This window comes from Aedes albopictus, chromosome 2 (genome assembly GCF_035046485.1).
Source record: "Aedes albopictus strain Foshan chromosome 2, AalbF5, whole genome shotgun sequence".
Lineage (NCBI taxonomy): Eukaryota > Metazoa > Arthropoda > Insecta > Diptera > Culicidae > Aedes > Aedes albopictus.
Genome location: NC_085137.1, coordinates 248,237,493 through 248,264,685, shown reverse-complemented (window position 1 = coordinate 248,264,685; position 27,193 = coordinate 248,237,493). Strand labels below are relative to the sequence as shown.

Here is a 27,193-nt window from a genome sequence, read left to right as displayed (position 1 = left end):
GACAGGGAAGGGAGGGGTTTGCTTCTGCAAACCAGAGCGTCTGTTCTCCAGGAGGGGTGGCTCACAACAGCGTCTGATCCCCATGTAAGGGACGGCTGATCAACGTCCGAAAATCAACAACAGAATAATACGAACCGAGACCAACGGCAACGACCCCAGCGATCTTTCAACTTCATTGGGAGCACCCGCATACTCGCCGATCTACTGAAGGACCGCGGGTTCGGCATCGGTACGCTGCAGGAGGTGTGTTGGACAGGATCCATGGTGCGAACGTTAAGAGTTAATCATACCATCTACCAGAGTTGCGGCAACACACGTGAGCTGGGAACACCTTTTATCGTGATGGGCGAAATGCAGAGGCGCGTCATCGGTTGGTGGCCGATCGACGAAAGAATGTGCAGGTTGAGGATCAAGGGCCGATTCTTCAACTTTAGCATAATAAACGTGCACAGCCCACACTCCGGAAGCACTGATGATGACAAGGATGCATTTTACGCGCAGCTCGAACGCGAATACGACCGCTACCCAATCCACAACGTCAAGATCATCATAGGAGATTTAAGCGCTCAAGTAGGCCAGGAGGAGGAATTCAGACCGACGATTGGTAACTTCAGCGCCCACCAGTAGACGAACGAAAACGACCTACGACCTACGCGCAGAATCTAAAGGCCGCGTTGCCAGACGAGGGCGAGCTCGAAGAGGCCCCTGTAGAGGACTGCTGGAGTACAGTGAAAGCAGCCATCAACGACGCAGCCGAGAGCACCATCGGGTACGTGGAACGGAATCGACGGAACGAATGGTTCGACGAAGAGTGCAGAGTGCGATTTTGGAGGAGAAGAATGCAGCGCGGGCGGTAATGTTGCAGCAAGGGACCCGACAAAACTTTGAACGTTACAATTAGAAGCGGAAACAGCAAACCCGCCTCTTTCGGAAGAAAAAGCGCCACCTGGAACAATCGTAGGCGAAGAAATGAAACTGCTGTGCCGTTCCCATGAAACACGGAAGTTCTACGAGAAGCTCAACGCATCCCGCAACGGCTTCATGCCGCGAGCCGAGATATGCAGGGATAAGGATGGAGGCCTCTTGACGGACGCACGTGAGGTGATCGAAAGGTGTAAACAGCACTTCGATCAGCACCTATGTAAATGGCGTAGAGCACAAAGGCACGGGAGACCACGGCAACGGAGGAAACGACAACGCCAGTGCAGCGGAGGACGGAAATGAACCAACTCCCATGCGCTGAGGGAGGTTAAGGATGTCATTCATCAGCTCAAGCCAATAAAGCAACCGGTAAGGATGGTATCGCAGCTGAACTCATCAAGATGGGCCCAGAAAAGTTGGCCATCTGTCTGCACCGGTTGATAGTCAGGATCTGGGAAACCGAACAGCTACCGGAGGAGTGGAAGGAAGGGATAATCTGCCCCATTAACAAGAAAGACGACCATTTGGAATGTGAAAGCGATCACCATTTTGAATGCTGTCTACAAAGTGCTATCCAAGATCATCTTCCGTCGTCTGTCACCTAAAACGAATGTGTTCGTGGGAAGTTATCAAGCCGGTTTCATCGACGGCCGGTCGACAACGGACCAGATCTTCACTGTACGGCAAATGCTCCAGAAAGCCGTGAATACCAGGTCCCAACGCATCATCTGTTCATCGACTTCAAAGCGGCATACGACAGCAACGACCGCACAAGAGCTATGGAGGATCATAAACGAAAGCGGCGTTCCTGGGAAACTGACTAGACTAATTGGCCTCCTAAAGTGAGGTTAAGTTTTGTGAAATCCCGTTTCGTATTTTAGTGATTGAGTCGTTTCAGATAAAATTTAATGTGGGATCGGGGTAGAAAAAATCATTTTATCGATAAATTTACCAAAAAAATAATGTTTAAACTGATGGGGAACTGGTAATTCCCTTTCAATCTTCCAAATTTTCACGACATAACCTCAACTTTTAATCGCCAATTAAAGCAACGGTGGACGGTGTGCAAAACTGCGTAAGGATTTCAGGTGAATTATCCAGTTCATTCGGATCTCGCCGGGGACTGCGGCAAGGCAGGTTTGATAATCCTCCTCGAAATCAAAAGAGTTTTGCAACATGCTCTAGAGCGGTGTTTTGCTTTTGCCTCGTCCCGAGGGAGCGAACGAACCCCAAACAGAGAGGCAATAAAATCTGAGCGAGGAAGAGGGGAACGAAAAAAGAGCCGATGATTATTTCGGGTTCGCCTCGAGAGTCTTTCTTTGTATGGGAGTGGAACTCGCGAGAGCTTTTTGAGTGTGAGTGGACGTGAGAAACACAAAAAGCAATTATGAGTGTTGGACGAACTCCTCGCTGCGCGGCAAGCTCGCGCTCGGTGCTGTTGAGGATTTGCGTTGTGATTTCTGAGTTCTATTTTCACTCCTCAGAAAATCGCCGAAATCGCTTCCTCATTTTCTCGCGAGGGAGTTTCTGTCAAGCCTGCGGCAAGGTGACCGACTCTCAGGCCTACTCTTCAACATCACTCTGGAAGGTGCGATGTGACGAGCCGGGCTCAACAGCCGGGGAACGATTTTCACAAACTCCGGTCAATTTGTGTGTTTTGCGGACGACATGGACATTTTTTTTCCTCCCCTGTTGGGGAAATTAAGCCACTGCGTCCAATAGGCTGAACTTTTGTGGCATAGGAGTCGAACTGGTGATGTATGTCTTAAAAACAAAGTACCTACTTGCTGGTAGGCGGAACCGAACACGACCGGATCCGCCTGGGCAGTCATGTTACGATAGACGGGGATACCTTCGAGGTGGTGGAAAAATTCGTCTACCTCGGATCCTTACTGACGGCTATCAACAATGTGACTCGTGAAATTCGAAGGCGCATCATCAGTGGAATTCGGGCCTACTTACGGGCTCCAGAACAAGCTGAGGTCTAAAAAGATTCACCCACGCACGAAATGCACCATGTACAAAACGCTAATAAGACCGGTGGTCTTCTACGAACACGAGACATGGACCATGATCGAGGAGGACCTGCAAGCACTCGGAGTTTTCTAGCGACGTGTGCTAAGGACGATCTTCGGTGGTGTGCTGCCGTGAATCGCATATCAGTCCCATCTTTGCTGGATTTCCTATGCAAATGGGACTGATATGCGATTCACGATAGTGTGGAGGAGAACGGTGTGTGGCGGAGACGGATGAACCACGAGCTCGCTGCACTTTACGCCGAACCCAGCATCCAGAAGGTGGCCACAACTGGAAGGATACGGTGGGCAGGGCATGTTGCAAGAATCCTACATACCAACCCTGCAAAGTTGGTGTTCGCTACCGATCTGATACCTCAGGCATTAATTGTACACGGCTTACTTACCTTCTTTGCTCCGCCGCTAGCAGCTGACGCATTCGGAAAGTGCGCAAAATCTGCAAATCCAGGTGCCGTCGGATGCTCAGCGGTCGGCGTGACACGAGGTGGCACTTCCGGTGGCGGTGGCATGCGCATTTGGTCTTCTATCTGCTGCTTGGTGGCGTTGTTCAGCTTCAGCTTGTTCAGATCTAAACTACTGCTTCGGGTGTGCCGGTGCTGGGATGGCCGAGGCGGTGGCAACGGTGGAGGAGGTTGATCCTTTTTACTGGCACTGTTTGTTACGGTGCTAACGACTGCCGGAGCATGCCCGCCCGCTGTACTGTTGATGACACTGTTGAACGTTGCCGTATCAAGAGATGTAGCCATTGAATCTACACCAGCAGTGGCGACAACACCTCCCGTCGAAGACGTGATACTGGGTTCCCGCTGAGGCGGAGGAGGAATGGCTCCGACTCCCTTGGAAGGAGGCTTTTTCGGCTGAGGTCGCTGAATCGCTCGCAAATCGCCACTCGTCAGCGAATCTCGTTGATTTGAATGTGCCAGCGATGGTTGTTGCGCTTGTAGCTGCTTTGGGCTGGAGTCATCTCGTTGCACTATCAAAATACCGCCACTGCCGACGGTTACATCACTGTAGACTAGATTACTGTTGTCAGCTGCCTCTGCGCCTGTGGAGAAAAAACTAGATTAGCATCGACTTCGGAGGCAAACGGTATTCTTCACTTACCAACTGGCGTAACACGAAGTGGCACTGGATGCAGAATTTGAGGATCGGACACTATTGCCTGCGTTGTACGCTGCATGTCGAAGTTGACTGGTTTCGGCCCTGGACTAGAGACATTAGACGTAGGAGATTCGGTGAATTTGGTCCACTCTTTGCTAGCCGAATTCCAGTCCTGAAAAAGAAGGCGGATTTGCTATGTTTAGTGAGAGTATCGAATCAATATCAAACATGTTCGTTTATCACTAAACACTTACCTTATTATTACTTAAAGCATTAGGTGGCGTGACCGGATGGTCGTTCGAGTTCTTCTGCTTTGGCTGTTGATTGTGCGGAGGCGACGCCAAGTTCGTAGGCGTCTTTCGACCACTTGCCGTACTGTTGATTATCTTTGAGCTACCCGTTGTGGACGACACCGTTGGAGGACTGTCCGGACCGCCAACCGAGACCAAAGTCGTATTGTTACTTGAAGTCTGATGGGCCAGTTTCAGTGGTTCCGGATGGGAAATAATACGCTGATATTCCTTTGTGTCAATGTTGGCTCTACTTTGGCTGTCGGTGTTGTCATCGCTTTCCAGGTGTAACAGATCCGCTTCCTCTGGATCGGTTCGTTCCTTGTCCGTCCCTGTTGCACTTCCCGTGCTGACTCCTCCCGCAGATCCACCGCTGTGCTGATTTTGCAGTGTGCCAACACTGGCACCACTGCCACTGGAAAACAGCGAATGCTGCAGCAGTGTGGGCATCAAACAGGGAGGAAGCGTAGCCGGAACGGGTATATTGTTCCGCCTTAGGACCACCAGATGCATGGCAGCAGTAAATTCCGCTAGGTTTAAAGCCCCGTCGCGTGTAACGTCACACATCTGCCAGATATGACGAAGTTCTTCAATTGGAATGCGTGATTTTTCAAAGAATACCCTAGAATAGGAATGAATTAAAAATTTAGCATACGTTTCATACTAATTTCTTTCGCGTTATTACTCTGAATGCCATTGGTTTAGCTAAGATTATTTTGTTTTGTCAGAGTTTTCCATAGCACAATACAAATATGCATTTCTTAAGAAAATATTACTATGTTTCGTTGTACAAAAATTTTAGATGCGGTATCTATTAATAATACTATTTCACTCATATTTGGACAAGGTTGAAAGAAGGACGATGTACATAACTGGGGATGGCTATCCAGTTCATTTTAAACCCGCCGGGGAACTGCGATAACCACGAGTTCACTGCACTCTACAGACGACCCAGCATCTTCCAAAAGGTCGACAAAGCAAAAAGGGTTAAGCTAAAACTACCAATTCGTGTATCAAACCAAGGCATTTAGAATAATAAAAAATAGCGTAATCGCATTTAACCTTCCGTTAATCGCGCTGTTGTAATTTGTACAACACATGAGAATTATCGACTATTACTTTGAAACCATCTTTTCTATCGATGTCAACCCCAAATGTATTCTACAGGAATCTTATTTGGAATATTATAAGACCTTTTTTAAAAACGGTATAACTCCTTATAATGCGGAAAATTGAAAATCGCAATATGAAGAACGTACTATATTTAAGATAAGATAGACAGTTGAATGTGAATTAGTGTATTTCAAAATCTAACTGATCTAGAAATATGGTGTCTTCGGCAAAGTTACTTGGGATATCAAGGGCCTTCGCGAGGTGATCTGAGAAATTCAGAGTTCAACCAAAAGGCGGCGCTAGTGAGCACGTAATTTTTATATCCCATATAACTCAGGATCTTGAGTACTTAGAAAGATGGTGTCTTTGGCAAAGTTGTTTGGTTGGTTAAACACTAACTGATGGAGAGCCGTTTGGTTTGAAACTCCACATCTAGGTGGCGCTAGTGGGCATTGAAATTTTATAACTCATACATCTCAGGACCCTGATTACTTAGAAAGATGGTGTCTTCTGCAAAGTTGTTTAGTATATCAAACACTAACTGATGAAGACAAGTATGATGTGGAATTCCACATCCAGGTGGCGCAAGTGAGTACTCAAATATTATAACTCATATATCTCGAGATCCTGATTACTTAGAAAGATGATGTCTTCAGCAAAGTTGTTTAGTAGATCGAACACTAACTGATAGAGAGCCGTATGATTTGAAACTCCACATCTAGGTGGCGCTAGTGGGTATTCAAACTTTATATCTCATGTGTCTCAGAACCCTGATTACTTAGAAAGATGGTGTCTTCTGAAAAGTTGTTTAGTAGATCAAACACTAACTGATGAAGACAAATATGTCGTGCAATTTCACATCCAGGTGGCACTGGTGAGCATTCCCATTTTATTCCTCATATATCTCAAGATCCTGATTACTTAGAAAGATGATGTCTTTGACATTGTTGTTGGATGTACTTATCCCGTGACATTGACAACCTTTAGATAGAGTATATTGAAATACGACGGCCAGATATTGAATATTTTACTAATCGCTTTAACTTCATGTAAAATTAATCAATCAAGTGCAAATTTAAACAAATTATAATCAACTAGTTGTGTAATTGTCAAATTTTGAAAACTTTCGGAAGTATAAAAAATTACAGCTCGTTGATTTTTTTTTCTAGATGAATAATAATACGTTCATGCTTTTGCAAATTTACAGCTAGCGTCTTCTGGTGGCAGAAGAATGAATCAAATGGTCAATCAACTGGTAGCCTTTGATCTACCAACCAACCTTGCCAAAGATATCAACTTCCCAGGTAATCAGACTCGGAGATATATAAAATATAAAATTTGCATACTCATTAGCACCACTTACTGGCGAAATATTGATTTTAACGACCCATCAACCAAATGCACTTAACCTATTTGACAACTTTGCCGAAACCACCATCTCTCTTCTAGTAACCAGGAACCTGAGAACTATTCCCGGGTAGAGGTAAATAACAAAACAATAACTAAAGAATAACATATTTTGTCATCATATCTAAATTTGCAATTCTTTAGTTCTTTATGAATAGCTCAGAATAACACATAAATTACAAAGTATGCTATCATTGTAAAACTTGTAATTGACGAGTTATTGCTAAATAGTATAATAACATAATAATAACAAATGTTACTATCATACTTTCCTGCCACAATATCAAAACAATAACATAATTTACCATCATATTAAAATATGTTATTATTTCGACATTCGTTTTGCTATTATTTTGTTATTACAATGGCAAAATCAGTTATTCTTTAGTTGTTATGCCATAGAAATTAAGTTATTATTTTTGCTATTTTAACTCTTATTTCAAACAAACTAATATCAAATTTTGCCGTTCAAACATTCTATTTTAATGGTAAAATTTACCCTTCATTTGCCATTTCGCTCTACTTGGGTTGCATATACATTTTTTATGTTCACTAGCGTCATCTAGTGGTGAAATCCCTCCCCCTGGATATTCAATCTTGACGCGATGGGAGGGCTTAACCCATTAGCATTTTAGCGCCAGTTTAATCTCCACTGCTTGGACTTTGAGCGAGATATATCTGGTTTACGAGTTGAGCGCAAGTGAAGGAATCGGTCGTAAGTGCTAATTAGAAATCCTCTACATAGAGATGAGCGGAAGTTACATACGTCGATTCGGCAACGCTGTTTGTTTTGTTTACAACAGCTGCCAACACTTGCTACAAAGCTAGATGTTCAAACTTTGTGCGTGACTTCGTTGTGGTTCAAGTTGTTTTGTTTACATTTTCTAACTATGGTAGAATTTTTTTTCCAAAATTTTGTTGAAATAGCGGAGCAATCGAAGAAATTTGAAATTTATTGCAAAAGTGTTACGCTAATCATATCGGCAGAAGTGAAGCAAGAAGCAGCAATGGAAGTTTTTTCGACAAGTTCAGCAACAAAAGTGTCGTCATAAGCATGAGCTTTTGAAAGCAGAATTAATAAATTTTTATCTTTTTACTAAACATACATATGCCGCCAATTTCTCGATATAAAAAATAAATAATTTTTATTTATTTAGTTCCGATTGCAATACCATTCAAACGACGCCTTCCTACGAACGATAAGCATGTTCATTTGGCTCACACTTTGACAGTTCTCTCTGCACGATTGGCTCACAATGGCCGCCTCCGCAGATCTCTATAATGTAGGATTACTAGTGCTAATGGGAACCAAAGGAGTATCCGTAGTGCATTTATCACAAGTTATAATTCAGCTTGCATAGACCTAATCTTTGCATTCTTTAAATTTTCTCAAATTTAACAATAATTGTTGAATTTAACGTAACGCAAGAGTGGGTAGGGGAGGTCTCTGCGTTACACTCATGATTCATCACTTGAATTCGAAAGTACACAGGACAGGGGACGCTAGGATAAGTTGACTTACAGCCTTACAGGTAACGTTAACAATTAAATTTATTACCTTTAGAAAATTCTGGACCCTAATCAGTCAAAACTTCTGATTTTAGAAATGAGTTTATATTTGTATTTCTTCTTTTTATAGGTTTTGTAGGGATGAATATATAGAAGTTGACAAATAATCTTAATCATTTTAATTTTTGACACAAAAATCAGCTGACTGAACTTTTTTGTTTTATATTCTAGACGGTATTATAACACTGACCAAAAAAAGCAGGAATTTTGTTACATGTTTCTTTAGGACTTAGGACGGTTGACAATCTAAAAGGCTACGGTGGATGTAATAATACTTCGGACTTAGATGATCACAGATATGCAGAAGACGACTAGACGAAATTAAGAACACAATTTGACACATTATAGACTATATTTCGACGTATAGGGTTTGACTGATTTCATTACAACATCGAATGGAAGCTCAAAAAGTGTTACCTAACACTAATATGAGAGTTATTTGGGGATGATGCTGGTGCTGTCAATGACCAACATCGGTTATTGACACTATTGGTAATCAGCTTGAAATAATTTTCAGAATGTATTGTAAAAAAACTTAGGTTATTATTTGATTTATTGTTTAGAGATGCTATCAGAAAACTAGTTGCCCATATCGGCTAAAAACGCTAGCTCTGGCAGCTGTCTCTGAATAATTTTCAAAAATATCAAACCTGTAAACATTAGCTATGACAAATTTTTTGCTCTTTGTAATATTTCTCAGGAATAGTGCCTTGAAGGCGCTAACATGTACAGCTTTTTTTTCTCTCTGAATGTTGTCCAGTGATCTCGGAGATTTTCGATTATTGGAATATTGTTCAATTATCATATCATCTTTGGAGCTTCCATTCGGTCAAAACACTAGTGCGATGGGAATAGTTAAAACACAATAATTTCAAAAACTACTACGACCCAATACTAATTACTACACACCTTGCTCAAGTTGACGACATCGTCTAGTCCATCTTGAGTATTGGTACTAGTAGGGGGGAAGTTGGGAAAGGGTCCAGGCTTTGCTATCAGCTGTCATGCAGCTCCACCTGGTCACTCTACAAAAAAAAAAAAAAAAAAAAAAAAAAACTAGCGTCATCTAGTGGTGAAATTATGATTCAAACGGACAACTATCTGTAAGTTTTCGATCTTTTAGAAGGTCGGCACGAGAGGTAACTTTTCCTCCATTTGGTCTTTGATCTACCAAACAACTTTGCCAAAGACACCATGTTTCTGAGTAAAGTGGAGCTTCGTGGCCGTTCGGTAAACGTTACCAAGCGTGTAACCGCAACATGCTATCCACTGGTGCATGTAATGTATGTCGTGTCCATGGTCTAGTGTTTAGTTCTGTTCAGTCTGTACAGCCTTTGGCTGAAGACGGTGTCCTGTGCCTTTTTAATCGGGATCCTGAGCTACATGATATTAAAAATTTACATGCTCACTAGCGCAACTTTCACTTATCTATAAGCCCTTGATATACCAAACATCTTTGCCGAATACACTATCTTTCTAAATAATATGGGTCCAGAGATACATAATATATAATATTTACGTGCTCACTAGCGCCGCCAAGTGATGAAATTTCAAATTAAACTGCGAGTCATCCGTAAGTACTTGACCTATCAAACAACTTTGTCGAAGACACCATCTTTCTAAGTTATCAGGTTCCCGAGATACATAGGATATAAAGTTTATTTGCTCACTAGCGCCGCCTAGTGGGGGAATTTCCAATTAAACGGCCAATAATCTGTAAGCCGTTGACTTACCAAACAACTTTGCCGAAGACACCATCTTTCTAAGACATCAGGATCCTGAGATATAAGATATAAAATGATATTGCTCACTAGCGCCGCCTAGTGGACGTATTACGAATCAACTTTGTCAGCCTCAAGTAGCCCATGAAATTTACAACAACTTTGCCAAAGACAGTCCTCCTCTAAACAATCAGGATCCATAGATATTTCAGAATGTATGGGTGATGTACAAAGTACAACGCGCGACTGCTCGCGTTACAAAAATTGGCGCGAGTACTGAAAGGTTAAGATAAAAAAGAAAACCTCACCTGGCTACTTGTCCACTAACCAACCCGTGCACATCGGGCTGTATTGTACGAAACTGTTTTAAATAGTACTCTTTCTGCGTCTGGGAAATCTGATAAAAATACTCTAGATCAACTTCTTGATCGTCATCACTACTGTGTCGGTCGGAAGACTCCTCTTCCGTTCCTAATAGCTGTCGTTGCTCCTCGCAAACCAAACCCTGCCAGAGGTTCTGGTTCGCCCAAGGCCTTTCCGCCACACTGTTGGTGGGCGTCGGACTATCACTAGCAGTGCTCCATGCTTCGGGAGATCCGCCGACGCCACTGCTATTTCCGCCGACGGCTCCTCTTGCCGCTTTGCCTGCACCACCGTGGCCTTTGGCACCTCCTACTCCACCAGTTCCCACGTGGTGCCGTTCTGCTGATCGAAGCATGGAATCGTCATTCGGTTCCACCTCGGAATCTGTGCTCGGTTGATCCGAGTTGGTCATGTCGCCACTGTTCGAAACTGCGTCGACTCGTTCCCGACTGCTACTGCTGCTGGTGGCCGCCGTCAACTCTATGAGATCTCTACTGTTTTTCACTTCCTTGTATCCGTTTCGCTCGGTCATGGCACTGGAGGAGGAATTGAGGATGCCGACCGCAGCAGCCGGTCCTCCGGCGATCGAAGGTGGAAGACCAGTCGGCGAGTCTATCCAGCTAAACTGCGGCAACGGGAGGCTCATTGAGGCTGTCAGTATCTCTTCCCGTAGGGGAACCGATGCTTGGTAGGCCGCTATTAGCTTTAGGCATCCGTAGAATTGCTGCCGGGATAGATGGAGTGCGGTTTGTGGAATGCCAACTAGGGAGGTTATCTGCAAAAGAGAAAGAAAAAGTTGATCTATTAGGAAATATACAAATGATACTTTCTTGAGATTCTGAGAGAAATCTATGGAGAAATCCCGCATAAATCCTTGGAGAAGTCGCGGGCGGAGTCCTTGAATAAATTCCTGTCAACAAATCCTGCAAGAAGTTCCATGAGAACATTGCATGCCGTATATCAGGAGGCATCTCTGGTGAATATCAAGTGGAATTTCGTGAGCAATACCTGAAGGAAACTCGGAGGAAACTTCGGAAGCAATCGCTCTGGAGTAATCTGTGCAAAATTCCGAAAAAAAAAACAATTTCTTTACGAATTCTAGATAGGGGTTGTGTGCTAGTAGTGGACCCTGCGCCTATAGTGGACCCCCTTCAGAAAAACTTAAATATAAATGCCCAAATCAACTGTTTCCAGGCAACATCCACCGGGGGAACATCTATTACATTGCTACACAGCAGTTCCTGGCAAACAAATGACCCAGTGGCCGCAACAATCGGTTATTTTAACTATTTAATAAATGTAAACACTCAAAAGGGTCCACTATACGCACACTCGGGGAGGGTCCACTATAGGCACCGTCGGCGGCATGACAGCTAACATGGAAATCAAATGGGGGGTCCACTATAGGCGCCAAGATATTTGTAAATAATCCTATAATGGACCCCGGTGGTGTCCATTATAGGCAACATCGATGCGTATTTTCAAATGCGTATTTCACTGGAATAATTTATTATTGTTGTATGTTTGACGGTCTTAACATAAAGAGGGGACGTCAAACTTGTTAAAAAATTCAACTTTGGAACAATCCACTGCCTTAACCTTCCTTAGTCCCTAAAAAAAAGTTACAAATAAGACCCTGGGGTCATTTTTGACCTTAAACTTTGAACGGCTCTCAAAGATCAGTGGCTGGGCCGATTTTGATTTTCTTTGGCTCAAATGAAAGCCACACATGTCTAGTTTTCAAAACCCCCGGAGAGTTCCGGATTTGGTCACTGTGGCCACCGAAAACCTGCTTCAACTGAAAAATGCCGCTTTAGAGACCCCAACTTTGGCAAGCTATAACTTTGCAACCAAACAAGTAATCAGGACCGTTCAAGAATCGTTGGAAAGGTATTCACGTGGACTTTGATTAAAGACATTAATATTGACTAATTCTTAAGAACCGGTTCCGGAAATCCGGAACATCCGGAAAGTAATGTTTTTCACGATAATGTGCTAGAAAGCACATTCATATTATTTACAGGATAGAACTTTTTGCATCAAACTTCTTTAGGCCATAATACAATCTGTCGAGAACTATTTCTGTATGTTTCTGGTTATGTCCCGTCCTTCTGGAACCGGTTCCAGGGATCCCACAAGATGGCCAACGAGTTGACTGTAACGAAATTGAACGGTTTTCCGCGCTAAACACATCTGCGTTGGTTAACTCATAATGAAATCTAAATAATTTTACATGCTCCATATTGTTGTGATATGTAAAAATATTGTTGGACATTGTGGTCTTATGTGGCCACCGGAGTGACCACCGGAGAAACCCGTATTGAGGAACTTCCATGTTTCTGCAACAAAGATAGGCATTCGACGGCTCTAACTTCAAGATTTTTCATGGACATGTTGCTTCTGGTATTAAAAAGAACAATTGAATATTCTGGTTCGCTTTGGCCACCGGAGTGATCACCGGTGAAATCCGTATTGAGGGAGTTTCATGTTTTTGCAACAAATATAGGCATTCGACGGCTCTAACTTCATGATTTTTCATGGCCATGTGGCTTCTGGCATTAAAAAGAAGAATTGATCATTCTGGTCCGTTTTGGCACTGGCTCGGTCCACGGCGACGGCGACGACGACGACGACGAAGTGATGATGAAGAATAAATTAACGACAGTTTGGTTTTTGGGAGACCACGCAAAGTAGTTGGAACGAAACGAGGATAATGATCGAGCATATGATGATGAGGATCAACAACGGGGCGCAAGAAATTTTTTAGGGGTTACCAATCGTGATGTTGTCAGAGGCGTAGCTGGATGTTCATCATACGTTATTTATTTATCGGCGCAAATATTGTGTATACGACAGTTGTGGAAATTTTACTATACTGTTGTTGATAGCTTTATTGAATTAAGGCTCTGATTCATTTGACGGATTTTGTGGTTTGATGTTTAATGTTCCTGATTACTCCTGGGCACTGGGTTTTATCCCTGGCCCTGGCCAGTCTCTTTCAACCTATTTTATAACTTTGTATATACAGTCGAGACTCTTATAAGATCACTGGTCGGGGGGCGCAATAGGAATCCGCTTAATAGGAGATTAAGAGCTTATAGGTTTTCGGCCTTTTGGGTGTATGGCCTATTATCTCGGGTGTGTTAAGAGTTAGCGCAATACTTTCTTCGGCAAAGTTTTAGGGCATGATAAGATCTACCATTTAGAACTTTGGTTCATAGGATTATTTGGCAACTTGGCCGCTAGAGGGACCATCAACAGTTTGATGCTAAATTGCACAACAGAAACCATATCAGGTTGTCAAGCAAACGTTACGATATGCGACAGCTCAAGACCCTGATAATTTGGAAGGATAGTGTCTTCGGAAAAGTTGTTGGGTACGCCAATAACTTACTGACGATGAGTTGCGAAGTTCAAAGTTCCTCCACTGGGCGGCGCTAGTGAATATGCAAATTTTAGAAATTTCATAGCTCAGAATCCTGATAACTTACGAAGTTGGTGTCTTCGGCAAAGTTGTTCAGTATGACATAAACTTACATAAAAATTAACACTTGTTTCGCAATTCTGCCACTAGGCGGCGCTAGTGAACATGCAAATTTTAGAAAACTTATAGCTCAGAATCCTAATAACTTAGAAAGTTGATGTCTTCGGCAAAGTTGAGCAGTATGACATAAACTTACATAAAAAAAACACATGTTTCAAAATTCTGCCACTAGGTGGTGTTTACCGTTTTTTTCGTCTTTTTCCGACTTTTTTTTGTAATTTTTCGGCTTGGCAAAACTAGTGTCGCTCCCCCCGATAACTTATTAAGTTGGTGTCTTTGGAAAAGTTAATCAGAATGACATAAACTATCATAACAATAAACACTTGTTTCGCAATTCTGCCACTAGGCGGAGCTAGTGACCATGCAAATTTTAGAAATCTCATAGCTCAGAATCCTGATAACTTAGAAAGTTGGTGTCTTCGGCAAAGTTGATCAGTATGACATAAACTTACATAAAAATAAACACTTGTTTCGCAATTCTGCCGCTAGGCGGCGCTAGTGAACATGCAAATTTTAGAAAACTCATAGCTCAGAATCCTGATAACTTAGAAAGATGGTGTCTTCGGCAAAGTTGATCAGTATGACATAAACTTACATAAAAATAAACACTTGTTTCAAAATTCTGCCACTTGGCGGCGTTTACCGTTTTTTTTCGACTTTTTTTTGAAGTTTTTCGGCTCAGCAAAACTAGTGTCGCTCCCCCCGATAGCTAAGAAAGTTGGTGTCTTCAGCAAAATTGACCAGTATGACATAGACTTACATAAAACGGAAACCTTGTTTCGCAATTCTGCCATTAGGTGGCGCTAGTGAACTTTCAAATTTTAGAAATTGTACAGCTCAGAATCCTATTAACTTAAGAAGATGGTGTCTTCGGCAAAATTGATCAGTATGACATAGACTTGCATAAAATGGGACACTTGTGACAGAATTCTGCTTCTAAGTGGCACCAGTAAACACGCAAATTTTAAAAATCTCATAGCTCAGAATTCTGCAATCTTGGAGAGACTGTATTCTTCATTGATGAGATACTTGGTTTGAAATTCTGCCCCTGGGCAGCATGCACATTTTATTAATTGTATACCTTGATGTCAGTCGTACTCGAAAGGAATCCTCCGTAGAACTTTAAGAGTATGCCAGTTGAAACTACTAGACGAATTAATTTTATTAAAAAAATTAAAGAATTGCGAAGTGTTCATAAAACTCACTAAATAGATAATATTTGTGACTGAATTCCTCGATTGCAGAACTTGATAATTCCCTAATTCAAGTGAAACATTGTTTGTCTTCCTCAAGAAAGCCCTTCTCCTACCAACTAAGACAACTTTTCATTCTGAAAAAGCTGACTTCACGTAAGTATAAGAAAATAGAGCCAGCAAGAAAGAAGAAAGCATATCAAGTACTAACAAATAATATGGACATATCTAAAAAGATAATGAAAAGAAACGATGTGATTTTCAAGAACAGTGAACATAGACGACCAAAACGTTAAGTGGTGTTAACCAAAATATACGATGAAAGGTTTGTTTGTGAACCGAAGTAAAACTATCCTCAATTCTCGAACTAACCATATTACCATTGACAGTGCAGTATCAGACTACAAGAATCGCAGTATATTTTAACATGAATTGCCACTACTACAGAATAACCTTGTTGAACAATAAGAATAACAGCTGAGCATAAAGATAATATGTCGCGTGTCGAAGCATGAAAATTGAGCCGTCGAAAGACTGCTTCTGGTGATAAATCTAGATAATATGAGCGTTTAAAAATAAACATAGGAGTTCCCTAGTATGTGTTTCTCCAGGTGGTCACTCCGATGGCCAAAGCAGACCAGAATAGTCAAAATAGTACATAATCATGAAGTTATAGCCGTCGAATGCCCATCTTTGTTGCAAAAACATGGAAGTCCCTCAATGCGATTTTTTCCGGTGGTCACTCCGGTGGCCAAAACGGACCAGAATGGTCAATGGGCCACATGGCCAAAACGGACCAGAATGGTCAATGGGCCACATGGCCATGAAAAATCATGAAGTTAGAGCCGTCGAATGCCTATATTTGTTGCAAAAACATGAAACTCCCTCAATACAAGTTTCTCCGGTGGTCACTCCGGTGGCCAAAGCGAACCAGAATATTCAATTGTTCTTTTCAATACTAGAAGCAACATGTCCATGAAAAATCATGAAGTTAGAGCCTTCGAATGCCTATCTTTGTTGCAAAAATATGAAACTCCCTCAATACGAGTTTCTCCGGTGGTCACGCCGGTGGCCAAAACAGACCATTGTGGTCAATTCTTCTTTTCAATGCCAGAAGCCACATGGCCATGAAAAATCATGAAGTTAAAGCCGTCGAATGCCTATCTTTATTGCAAAAACATGAAACTCCCTCACGGATTTCTCCGGTGGTCACTCCGGTAGACAAAACAGACCAGAATGGTCAATTCTTCTATGTAATGCCAGAAGCCACATGGCCATGAAAAAACATGAAGTTAGAGTCGTCGAATGCCTATCTTTGTTGCAAAAACATGGAAGTCCCTCAATACGGATTTCTCCGGTGGTCACTCCGGTGGCCAAAACAGACTATTGTGGTCAATTCTTCTTTTCAATGCCAGAAGCCACATATCCATGAAAAATCATGAAGTTAGAGCCGTCGAATGCCTACCTTTGTTGCAAAAACATGAAACTCCCTCAATACGGGTTTCTCCGGTGGTCACTCCGGTGGCCAAAACAGACCAGAATGGTTAATTCTTCTTTTCAATGCCAGGACCCACATGGCCATGATAAAACATGAAGTTAGAACCGTCGAATGCCTAACTTTGTTGCAAAAACATGAAACTCCATCAATACGGATTTCTCCGGTGGTCACTCCGGTGGCTGAAACAGACCAGAATGGTCAATTCTTCTATTTAATGCCAGAAGCCACATGGCCATGAACAATCATGAAGTTAGAGTCGTCGAATGCCTATCTTTGTTGTAAAAACATGGAAGTCCCTCAATACGGGTTTCTCCGGTGGTCACTCCGGTGGCCACATAAGACCACAATGTCCAACAATATTTTTACATACCACAACAATATGGAGCATGTAAAATTATTGAGATTTCATCATGAGTTAACCAACGCAGATGTGTTTAGCGCGGAAAACCGTTCAATTTCGTTACAGTCAACTCGTTGGCCATCTTGTGGGATCCCTGGAACCGGTTCCAGAAGGACGGGACATAACCAGAAACATACAGAAATAGTTCTCGACAGATTGTATTATGGCCTAAAGAAGTTTGATGTAAAAACTTCTATCCTGTAAATAATATGAATGTGCTTTCTAGCACATTATCGTGAAAAACATTACTTTCCGGATGTTCCGGATTTCCGGAACCGGTTCTTAAGAATTAGTCAATATTAATGTCTTTAATCAAAGTCCACGTGAATACCTTTCCAACGATTCTTGACCGGTCCTGATTACTTGTTTGGTTGCAAAGTTATAGCTTGCCAAAGTTAGGGTCTCTAAAGTGGCATTTTTCAGTTGAAGCAGGTTCCCGATGGCCACAGTGACCAAATCCGGAACTTTCCGGGGGTTTTGAAAACTAGACATGTATGGCTTTCATTTGGGCCAAAGAAAATCAAAATCGGCCCAGCCACTGATTTTTGAGAGCCGTTCAAAGTTTGGGGTCAAAAATGACCCCAGGGTCTTATTTGTAACTTTTTTTATGGGAGCTTCCCTAGGGGTCGTCTAATGTTTTGGATGAATGGAAATGATAGTTTTCCACAAAAAAATAATTGTCTGAAAATTTCACATTTCTTGGCCTTTCGAAACAAAAGCTATAGTGAATTGAAATTCGGAAAAGGTCAAAAAAGACCCCAAGACCTTACTAAGGTTAACATAGCTAAAAAGCCGCAGAAGTAAATTTCGATGGCTTAGGGGGTCCACTACTAGTACCCAAACCCTAATATTCGGAGAACATACCGTCAAACGGGGTGACTTGCAGCGGCGGGGTGACTTGCAACACTTGATGTCTTCTGTCTATGTTTATCAACAAAACATAAAAATCGGACGTTTACATACCAAAACTCAGTTGAACTATGAAGTGCACATACTATCTGAGTAGTAGCGTCTCAGGGTTAAGTCAGTAGTCGTATGTTTGTTTTTTTTTATCGAATCATTCGAACCCCGTGCCGTATGTTAAAATATAGTCGGTCCTGTTTCAAATTGTTTTCTAATCGTTTTCTACCTCTGTGTTCATCTCTTGATACGATAAAAAAACGATCAAATCTGACTATACATGTCAATGATTGCTACTCCGTGATTGATCTGAGCTGGTACCAATTGCACTGAGATCCAAATGAATAATGGGACACTCCACCTATTCTCCAAGTGCAATTCTAGCAGCTCACATCAATAACGGCGCCGGCCACGTCCTTATAGTCAGTTGGGAAGGGAGATGAATGTTAGAGTGTGCTGGTTGTTGCTACTAAAGACCGAGATCACCTCTGCATCCCCACAACCAGCACGGACTGGGGTATTTGTTAGACGGAAAGGATGGGAGATCTGGGAGTCACCGTTGGGTCGATGATGCGATCCATGGATAGGGGGTTATTTATAGTGTTCGTAAGGTGATAGATTATGTGGTGAATGAGGTGAATAAGGTCAAGCGGCACAGCACGCTTTGGTTGCATAACTTGTAGGCGTTATTATACACTGTGCTGTAAGTGGAAATTGGAAGGGAGGGAAACGACTTTTTTACAATTCGTTTCTGGTTCTAGCGATGGCTATGAACATATGAATATACATGAGTTGTATATGTAGAGAAGAGAGAGAGAGAGAGAGAGAGGAAGTGGATAGAAAGATACAAAGTAGGATGAAAGGGACGGGCCAGGGATTGAACCCAAGACCTTCTGCATACGAATCAGAAGCGGTAGCCACTAGACCACCAAGCCCGTAGTCTACCTCTGTGCTCATCTCTTGTGTCCTTAAATTGTCATCGGTTCAAGACCCACAGAAATATGTAACTGAACTCCTGATATGTTTTTGTTAGTGTTAAATACCATCTAAGAAATAAACAAAAATACACCAAGCTGGTCAATTGATTTCAATAAAATTTAAAAATAATAAAGATTGCTCGTCGACTATTATGTTTTAATCCCCCTACAAAAACTATGAAAAATATTCCAAATTATTTCAATTGTCCTATCGGTCCCACCTAGATAAGCATCTTAAGCGTAGCCTAGAAATGTCAACCTATTCATACACAAGTAACGTTGTTCAGTTAATAAAAAGCAGTCAGTTTTTGTCCAAAATGTCACGTCGAACGCATTGACGTCAATAATGCGTTTAAGTGTTCGCACGTAAGTTTCAAATCTATCAGCATAATTAAGTTGTGCAAATCTCCTTCCCACTATTACTTCGTCGATTAATTTTAATTGCTTGATTTCAAGAAAATATGTGACGACGGTATGCCTCCCCGCGATGGAGATGGCCTAAACTGATGGTAGCCTAGTCTTTACAATGGGTCGGTTGTGAACAACTGTTGTATCGTTACCACATACTCCTATAGAGAATGTCAACAAACCAGAATTGTAGGCAAGATACACGTGAATTGGAGCAACTTTCTGAATATTAATTGTATTTTTGAATTTCCGTGCTATTCTGAGTATAAAATTGTATAATTCCTACCTAAACTAAATTACTACACACTCGAAGTAAGTAACAAATGAATTTGTATAATTTAACTTATATCTAACATGCACAATTTGTTATTCTAGTTATATAACCTATAATTGAAAAACCTAAAGGGAAGAATTTCGTTTGTGAAAGGCTACTGAAAATTTGTAAGTAGAATGAATTAGGCTTCGAATTGTGTACCATAATGATAAACCAATTACAGCTAAAGCGTATCCACTAAAACGACCGTGTTTGGATTGCTATAAGAGCTTCGGTGACAACAACCAACATAGTCAAAATTCTAAAAAGCGACTATGACAATAATAGACTACTAATCAAAATCAACCGAGAAACGTGGGAAAGAGAGCCCAAACAACATTATGAAGTCAGTTGGCTGTAAAAGGTTCCAAAACCTGTCACAAATCCTATAATACCTTTATTAAGATTTGCAAAGATCATCAAAACCTCGATCAAAACCTTCTCAAATCCAACCGACTTGGAACTATTGCTTGGGAATAGACTCTACTGAGCCCCGGCGGCGGTTCCTCCGTGTTTATCGAGCATGTCTGATGCATATGATCAGCCATACTCCATCTGCAGCAGTCGGTTCGTGATGAACCGTTGGAGGCGCATTAAAGTGTTAAAAAGGTGATATGTTTCACTAAAGAACACTACATTACAATAGTCAAAATGAAACTCCTTCACTTTAATACTGTCAACCCCTGCGAACTTGGCCAGGGTATAAATCATGGGAGGAATTTTTAGATAAATCTGGATTCTGGAGCAACCCCAAAAAAATCAGGAGGAGAGAGTAATCTCTGGAGGAATCCTAGGAGAAAGGCCTGAAAATCCCATTTGGAGGTGTTGCAGCAGAGTTTCGAGGAAGTTGCAGATGAAGTTCCAGAATGATTTCATTGCGTTTCAGATGATCTTAAAGGATTTCGCAACGCACATGTAATCTCCTGAAACGCCATCAATACACTTCGCGGTTACATTTAATCGTTTGGGTGTCTTCTGTTCGGTCAATCGTTAGCTAATTTCCGCACTTTGCAGAAGACACGAACGCGATATGATGTATTGGCGACGATCTATGAGTGATTTTGAATATTTTTGCGCGATAATCTATGGCGAAACGCGCAATATGTAAAAAAATGTAAACTTCAAGATATTCCGATTAGAATTAGAACCCGAACAGGAGAAAATAGCTGAAGAATACCTTTTAGGATTAGAACCCGAACAGGAGAAAATAGCTGAAGAATACCTAACTCAGGTGTGGAAAACCGAATACCTACAACCTGAATGAGGTATTAAGAAGCCCTGCATAAGAGGTAAAATACCTAAAATAATAACTAGTGTGTGTTCTGTGCATAACGCGTGAATATGGTGTGGTAGACAGCCCAAATCGTAAGTATGTTCTATGCTTTGAGTGTACCGCATGTGTATTGGTGATACATTAATGCTGCCGACGATGCGACTAACCGTGTGCATTCAGTTTGATACTTAGACGCGTGTGCTTCGGTTCTCGGTACCACAAGTTGGCGACGAGGGTGAAAGAAAAAATAGTTTGGGAGTGAAAAATTAAGTTCCAAGTGCAAATTAATTGATGGAAATACGAGAAGAATTTTGAGTGTCCGGGCAATAAATTAAAATTAAAGTGAAATTGAAAAAAAGCCTACGAGAAGAAAGTGATTCTGGTCGACCACGCTTGCGACCGGCCATATTTGGAAAAGTGAAAAATGATGAAAGGAAAAAAATATATACCTGTGAAAAAAAAAAGTGATAGAAAATCAAAGAAAATGCTCGCTTGTTTGCTCTGTGATGTGAATAAAACGGCGAATGAAGCGACTGAAAGTGGTTAATGGGGTTGGGTTGGATGCAGAGGAACGCATGCGGCTGTTCCGAGTCAGCGCAATTTTTGGTTGTGGTGAAGGTTCTGGTAAGCTGGTTCAAGCCTGTGGGACTGTGGGAGTGTTGAGCGATGTTTGCTGATTTTGAGGTATGTACCTTTTTTTTTAGTTTGTATTTGAAGGCGACACATAGCCAAAGTTTTCTTTCGTGGCGTCATTTCTGAGGAGAGGGGAATGGCGTTCTATTATTTAGCCACGGATCGAGACGATGGATAGTGTGTGAATGGGAGCAGATAAGGTATTGGTTATCATTAGCCTCTCTATCGGACCTCAAACGCACCTATTCAAGCGTATGCGTCTGCACCACCACATGACTGTAGAAAAAATGTGCGCGCGCCCAGTCCGCGCAGCCTGCCAAACGTGTTTGTATGCGGTGCTGCTAAGCGTGCATTGGTAGCCAGCCACCTACTGGTATTGCTGCTCGGTGGGCGAGAAGCCGACGGAGAAACGAGCAGAGACAGAGTTTAAGATTTTTTGTGAGAGTTTCAAATGGGTGCGTGTGATTCCGTCACCGTATTGCACTGGCGAGACCAAGCGCTAGACGCTGGGAAGCAAATCCAATTGGAACGAAAGATGCGTTTTTGAGGGTCATCGTGATTGAATTCACTGTGGTGAGAGAAGGGAGGAGATAGTGTTGCGCCGATGTGATGATGCGTGTTGGTCTTGAATGTGCAGTGAGTGTTCGCTAGTAAAGAAGCAGATCCTAAGTTTGTAGCGGGAAGGTAGTATTTCTGCTTTGCTTTTACCATGCTGTGCGGTCATACATATGTCGCTCTGCGGCCATCATAACAGTCCAAGAGCTATGTTGAGGTTTCTTCCATTCTATGCTTCGGTTAATGTTGGAGTGATACGCAAGAATAGGCTAGTTAGCGTTTTTCTTCAAAGATTATGATAAGGTTGACGATTCAGAAATGCAGCATATTTTCGTTTTAATTTATTGCATCGAAAAAAAAGAGAAGTGTTTAATGTTAATTTTCTTGATTCCCCGGTCGTTGAGGTTTAGTCGTTTCCACTTTTGCGGAAAAAAAGCGTTGACCGTCTGTGATTCCTGGACCTGTTGTGTAGTGATTCAATTCACTGAAGAATTTGAGGTGACGTGATTTGATTCACTGAGAGGTATAAGAAAGATAATATGATTTGATTCACTGAGGTGTGTGGCAAAGTGATTGGATTCACTAAACGAGCATGAATAAACGAGATACTTAAGCAAAGAAGTGGAAACGTGATTAAATTCACTAGTTCAATAGAAGATGTTCTATGGCGGTGTTTTGAGTTGAGGTACGAAATTGGGTTAGAATAATCTGGTGAGTTCGTTGTGATTCTTGTGGTTTTCATTGAAAGGATTCGTCAGCGAAAGAAGACGTACTTGACGTTCTACCGACACCCGGTTTTAGTTCGGCATTCAACAATCCACCGCAGGTCCATTCACTCTTCTTCCGCTTTCTGAGATATGAAATATATGAGTTATTTGAATTCAATGGTTCGAAAGTGCGATGAACGTAAGGAGTATCAGCTATCGAAAAAAAATCAAAGCTCAAGTGCTGCTACGGGAGGAGTGGAGTTAATACAAAGGTTGTTACGGCACTTGTGGAACTGACATGTATTGTATTTAACAGCGACAGCCATAATCCGAGTGGGCAGACAAGCAGAAGCTTTCTGAACATGTTTCTGAAACAGGGGTTTTGAGCGATTTCATTCATGGTCGATGTCTGCAGTAGATGATGAACCCATCGAAGGCTTTCTGTTAAGAGGGTAGCAGAGGGATGATTTTTTTTTGTCGAGCCGAACAACGATGCTGTAAAGTTGCAGTCAAGGACAAGGTTATTTCGTGAGGATCTGAAACGACCACGTCGCAACCTTGATGGAGCCATAAAGATTATCTACATTATTGCAGAGAAATCAGAGTTCTGGCTCAGAAGGCGGGATTTCATCAGTGGTAGATGATCCGCTTTGGATAAAACTAGTCATCGTTGTCACATATTGTGTAGGTCTGATGCAGAATGCGGAAGTACTTGCTATATGAACGAGAATCCGACATCAAGAGTACAGGAACGTGGAGATGTATTGAAGCTGATAAGGACGACGAGGCTACATTGGAAGAGGTTTTGGTCCACAGCATTGCTGTCGACAGGATCGGCTTCAAATAATTTCCCGTAGCAGGAGTGGATTTGTAAGTAGTTGAACCTACAACTTTATCGACCATGCAATCTTGGTACCACAGATAGACTTGTACTTCACTTAATCTTTTCTACCAACTCCTCATCGTTTATCTTTTTGGCAGTTAGTTCAAATACTCAGGGTTGCAGATCGCTCGCTCACAGCTCTTGCTCCCTTTTTGCTCCAGTATGACGTCTACTCACTACTGCGTTTGGGGCTTTGTGAAACATAAGCCACTAGTACACGCGGTAAAATTTGAGAAAAAAAAAACAACCCAATGCGCAAATATCTGGTTTGACTAGATCGAATTTTCATTAGTGTCAAACAGATGTTTGTTATTGAGTTCATTCCTTGTCAAATGTTTGACCCCGTGTACGCAAGGCCACAGAATTAATTACATTGGACGATTATGTTTTCGTGACGATGAATCTTGTGTGATTGTGTTGGAACTCTTGAAGATGGCTGATTGCAACCATGAGAAGAGGCATGGCGCAGTGTCTCTACTTTGTGATTGAACATGTAGAGAGGTGAAACATACACTGGCCGTTGTCGGCCCGTCTTTCTACGTCAGCGAATGCAAATTTGAGCACCAGAAGGTACAGTACCATGTACATTGATTGTCTAAAATGATATTTCTCGTTCAATCAGAGTGTCGATTACCAAGGATTAGGGAAGAACTCTACAGTATTCTCATGCTAATTATATATGGTTCTCGCGTCGTTTTAAACTTTTCAACGGCTGCCGCAGCGTGACAGCTGTTTCGGGAAGCTAAAGCTGCGAAACTCAGACTTGGAACGTCTATTGGATCTAAGATGCTGTTATCCACAATATCAAACAATATTGGTAGCTTGAAGCTTCAGGTGTGAATTTCAGGTCGGTTCTGCTACAGTGGCAGGATAGTCTGTCTCGTGTCATCAGCAATGGTTGTAGGATGGTTGTTTGCGCTGCAGGTTTTTGGATTCAGAATTGTTTGTATAAAGCATTGAGAAATGTTCATGAAATGTCGTATCTAAATCGTTTCTTAATGATGATCGTTAAATATACATTGGGGTGTGATTCAACGCTGGCTAAGTTCTCGGAAATGAAAGCTGAGGCTGTTATGACCAGCGCAGCCTTCCCAAACGAACACCGAACTTGCTGAGTATTGCTGCATTTGACTATACTCCGACTTGGTGTTTAAACCGCAACACACAAATCGTGTACCGCGCAAAACGAAGTGGGAAGCGATCGGCCAAAAAAAAAAAAAAAAGAAACTTTCTCGAACAACAATTGACGGTTCGGCACCACTCGGTTACCAATCGGAAAGCCGCTTCGGGTTTCATTCTAGGATTTCGCTCGTTTCGATATTCGTTTTGTACTTCTGTACGTACACAAGTTTTGTACTTGAGCCGATGTTTGGTGCTTGATGTTCAACACAAGTGCGAGAAAACGTACCAAAGTTGAACTTGTGTTGAGTTCGTGGGAAGACTGTGACCAGGACGTCGAATACGCTGTTCGCCCTTGCTGGGGTTGCTGGGGCCACTTAGAGTGAGCTCACTGTAGGTGGTACAAGGTGGTATTAGACGTCGGTTTAGGTGGAGTCGTTTTCTGCCCACTTCCATAATGGTCTCGTATGCAAACAACCTTGTCCTCTCAGGTTTAAAATGTTTTGTTCTGTCGGCTTTTTAATGCGTATGGTAGTAGCAGTAGAGTATAAAGAGACGTTTTCTAGACAGATATTGGTGGCCATGGCCAAGCATAGACCAGAACACGGCGTGGCGTGAGTGTATGAGAGGCATGAAGGATTCCATGGTGCAATAGTATAGGAAACCTGGCAGATCTTTTTATGTTGGAGTGCTGGTAGAGACGTTGAACTGTTAAACACGAGAAACGTGGTAACAGAGTAAAAGCTTGGCGAAGGCTACGCTGCAGAGTCAAAGATGTCGCTTGTTCGTGATTCAAGGGTTTTCCACATGTATGGTGGTGACACCTGAACGTGTCCAATTATAACTAAAATGCACACTACGGGTGGACAATGTCAGTCAGCAAAGAGAGAAAAGAAGATAACAGCTCGAGATTGGTATGGTGGTACGATGGATTATCCGTTGCATTGAACCCAGAAAAGGAGCATGGTTATTGTGGTTTTGTTCGTAGTTTGCAACTTCTTGACCCAGCGTGAATGTCGCTGCGATGCAAAGTGCGTGCAAGTCAGCGGGTTGTCTATTTAAGGATATTTATTTGCCTTAAACGTGGTGGTGCCATTTCTCAGATGAATATGCTTTGGATTTCTTGTTTTTTCTCACCCGATCACCGGTATAGCGACAAATAAACAGCTTGAGAGTTATAAACCCCGTTTGAAGTTTCCAGAGTTGAATTTTACAGGAGTCCCTTTTACGCATTTCGTTTGCTGAAAGAAAAGAGCGTGGGTGCTATGAAGTGGAAGCAATGAAGTGGAGCTGAGTGATATCCTGGTTCGTGATATTGTGCTTGGGAAGTTTCTTACGGACGACCGTAATGGCTCTAACATTAGATATAGATGATGGGAGACGAGAGGCTTGTACAAAATAAATAAACGTTTCCTGAACAAGATTTAGGAGTCAGCGATAAATATAGCAGAAACCGTGTTTTACCGTTAACCTTAGATGATGAAGCTTTTAGGCGTTTGGAGCGATTGCGAAAGTTGGTAAATCGAAGGTAAAAGATTTCATTAAATATATATGTGTTATAAAGTTGAGTTTACATTTAGTTTCAGATTCCAATAAGTATTAGAAGTTTAAATTGAAATAATAATCTTTTGTTTATAAAAAGGGGGATGTGGTAGACAGCCCAAATCGTAAGTATGTTCTATGCTTTGAGTGTACCGCATGTGTATTGGTGATACATTCATGCTGCCGACGATGCGACTAACCGTGTGCATTCAGTTTGATACTTAGACGCGTGTGCTTCGGTTCTCGGTACCACATATGGCATTACCTAAATAATAATCGGCAATTATTCCATAGAAATAGCGATTTTTCATAATTGAATAATACCTCAAGCAGTCCTCAACACCGAACCAATAACTCGTTGAGATATTTTATCAATGCCTACAAAATACCAACATAAGTTATTTTCAATACCTGGATATCGGATCAATACCTTGTCTTGGTATGATACCTGATATTCATTGGTATGCTGCAGTTATGTGTCAGTTATTCGTTCATGCTCGGGACGTATTATCCTCTTCAACAGCGTTATTATCTTTTATCAAGTGAGAAGTTTTTTTCACCTGCATTTGCTTGAATTTGTTCATCGTTCGTCTTCTTGTTCTTTATGGCTCGACGTCCCCACCGGGACTTGGCCTGCCTCGCTTCAACTTAGTGTTCTTTGAGCACTTCCACAGTAATTAATTGAAGGGCTTTCTTTGCCTGCCATTGCATGAATTTGTATATTGTG

The 27,193-nt window shown here is 42.0% G+C and overlaps 2 protein-coding genes across 9 annotated transcripts in view; one reads left to right on the top strand and one right to left on the bottom strand.

Moving 5' to 3' along the window:
• The window catches only part of LOC134288002 (craniofacial development protein 2-like), a 366,803-nt gene extending 365,992 nt beyond the window's left edge, over positions 1–811 (top strand). Inside the window, exon 2 of the mRNA XM_062851488.1 lies at positions 402–811. Coding sequence (XP_062707472.1) covers positions 402–627 — 226 coding nt within the window. The 3' untranslated portion in view covers positions 628–811. The remainder of the gene's footprint in view (positions 1–401) is intronic.
• LOC109424484 (ralBP1-associated Eps domain-containing protein 1) overlaps positions 1–27,193 on the bottom strand; it is a 59,110-nt gene that overhangs the window by 2,486 nt on the left and 29,431 nt on the right. For all 8 annotated transcript variants that reach the window (XM_029858978.2, XM_029858989.2, XM_029858995.2 and 5 more), the window contains exons 3-6: positions 10,467–11,296; positions 4,313–4,970; positions 4,062–4,230; positions 3,344–4,002 (exon numbers count right to left, since the gene is read on the bottom strand). In XM_029858978.2, the coding sequence (XP_029714838.1) occupies positions 3,344–4,002; positions 4,062–4,230; positions 4,313–4,970; positions 10,467–11,296 (2,316 nt within the window). The remainder of the gene's footprint in view (positions 1–3,343; positions 4,003–4,061; positions 4,231–4,312; positions 4,971–10,466; positions 11,297–27,193) is intronic.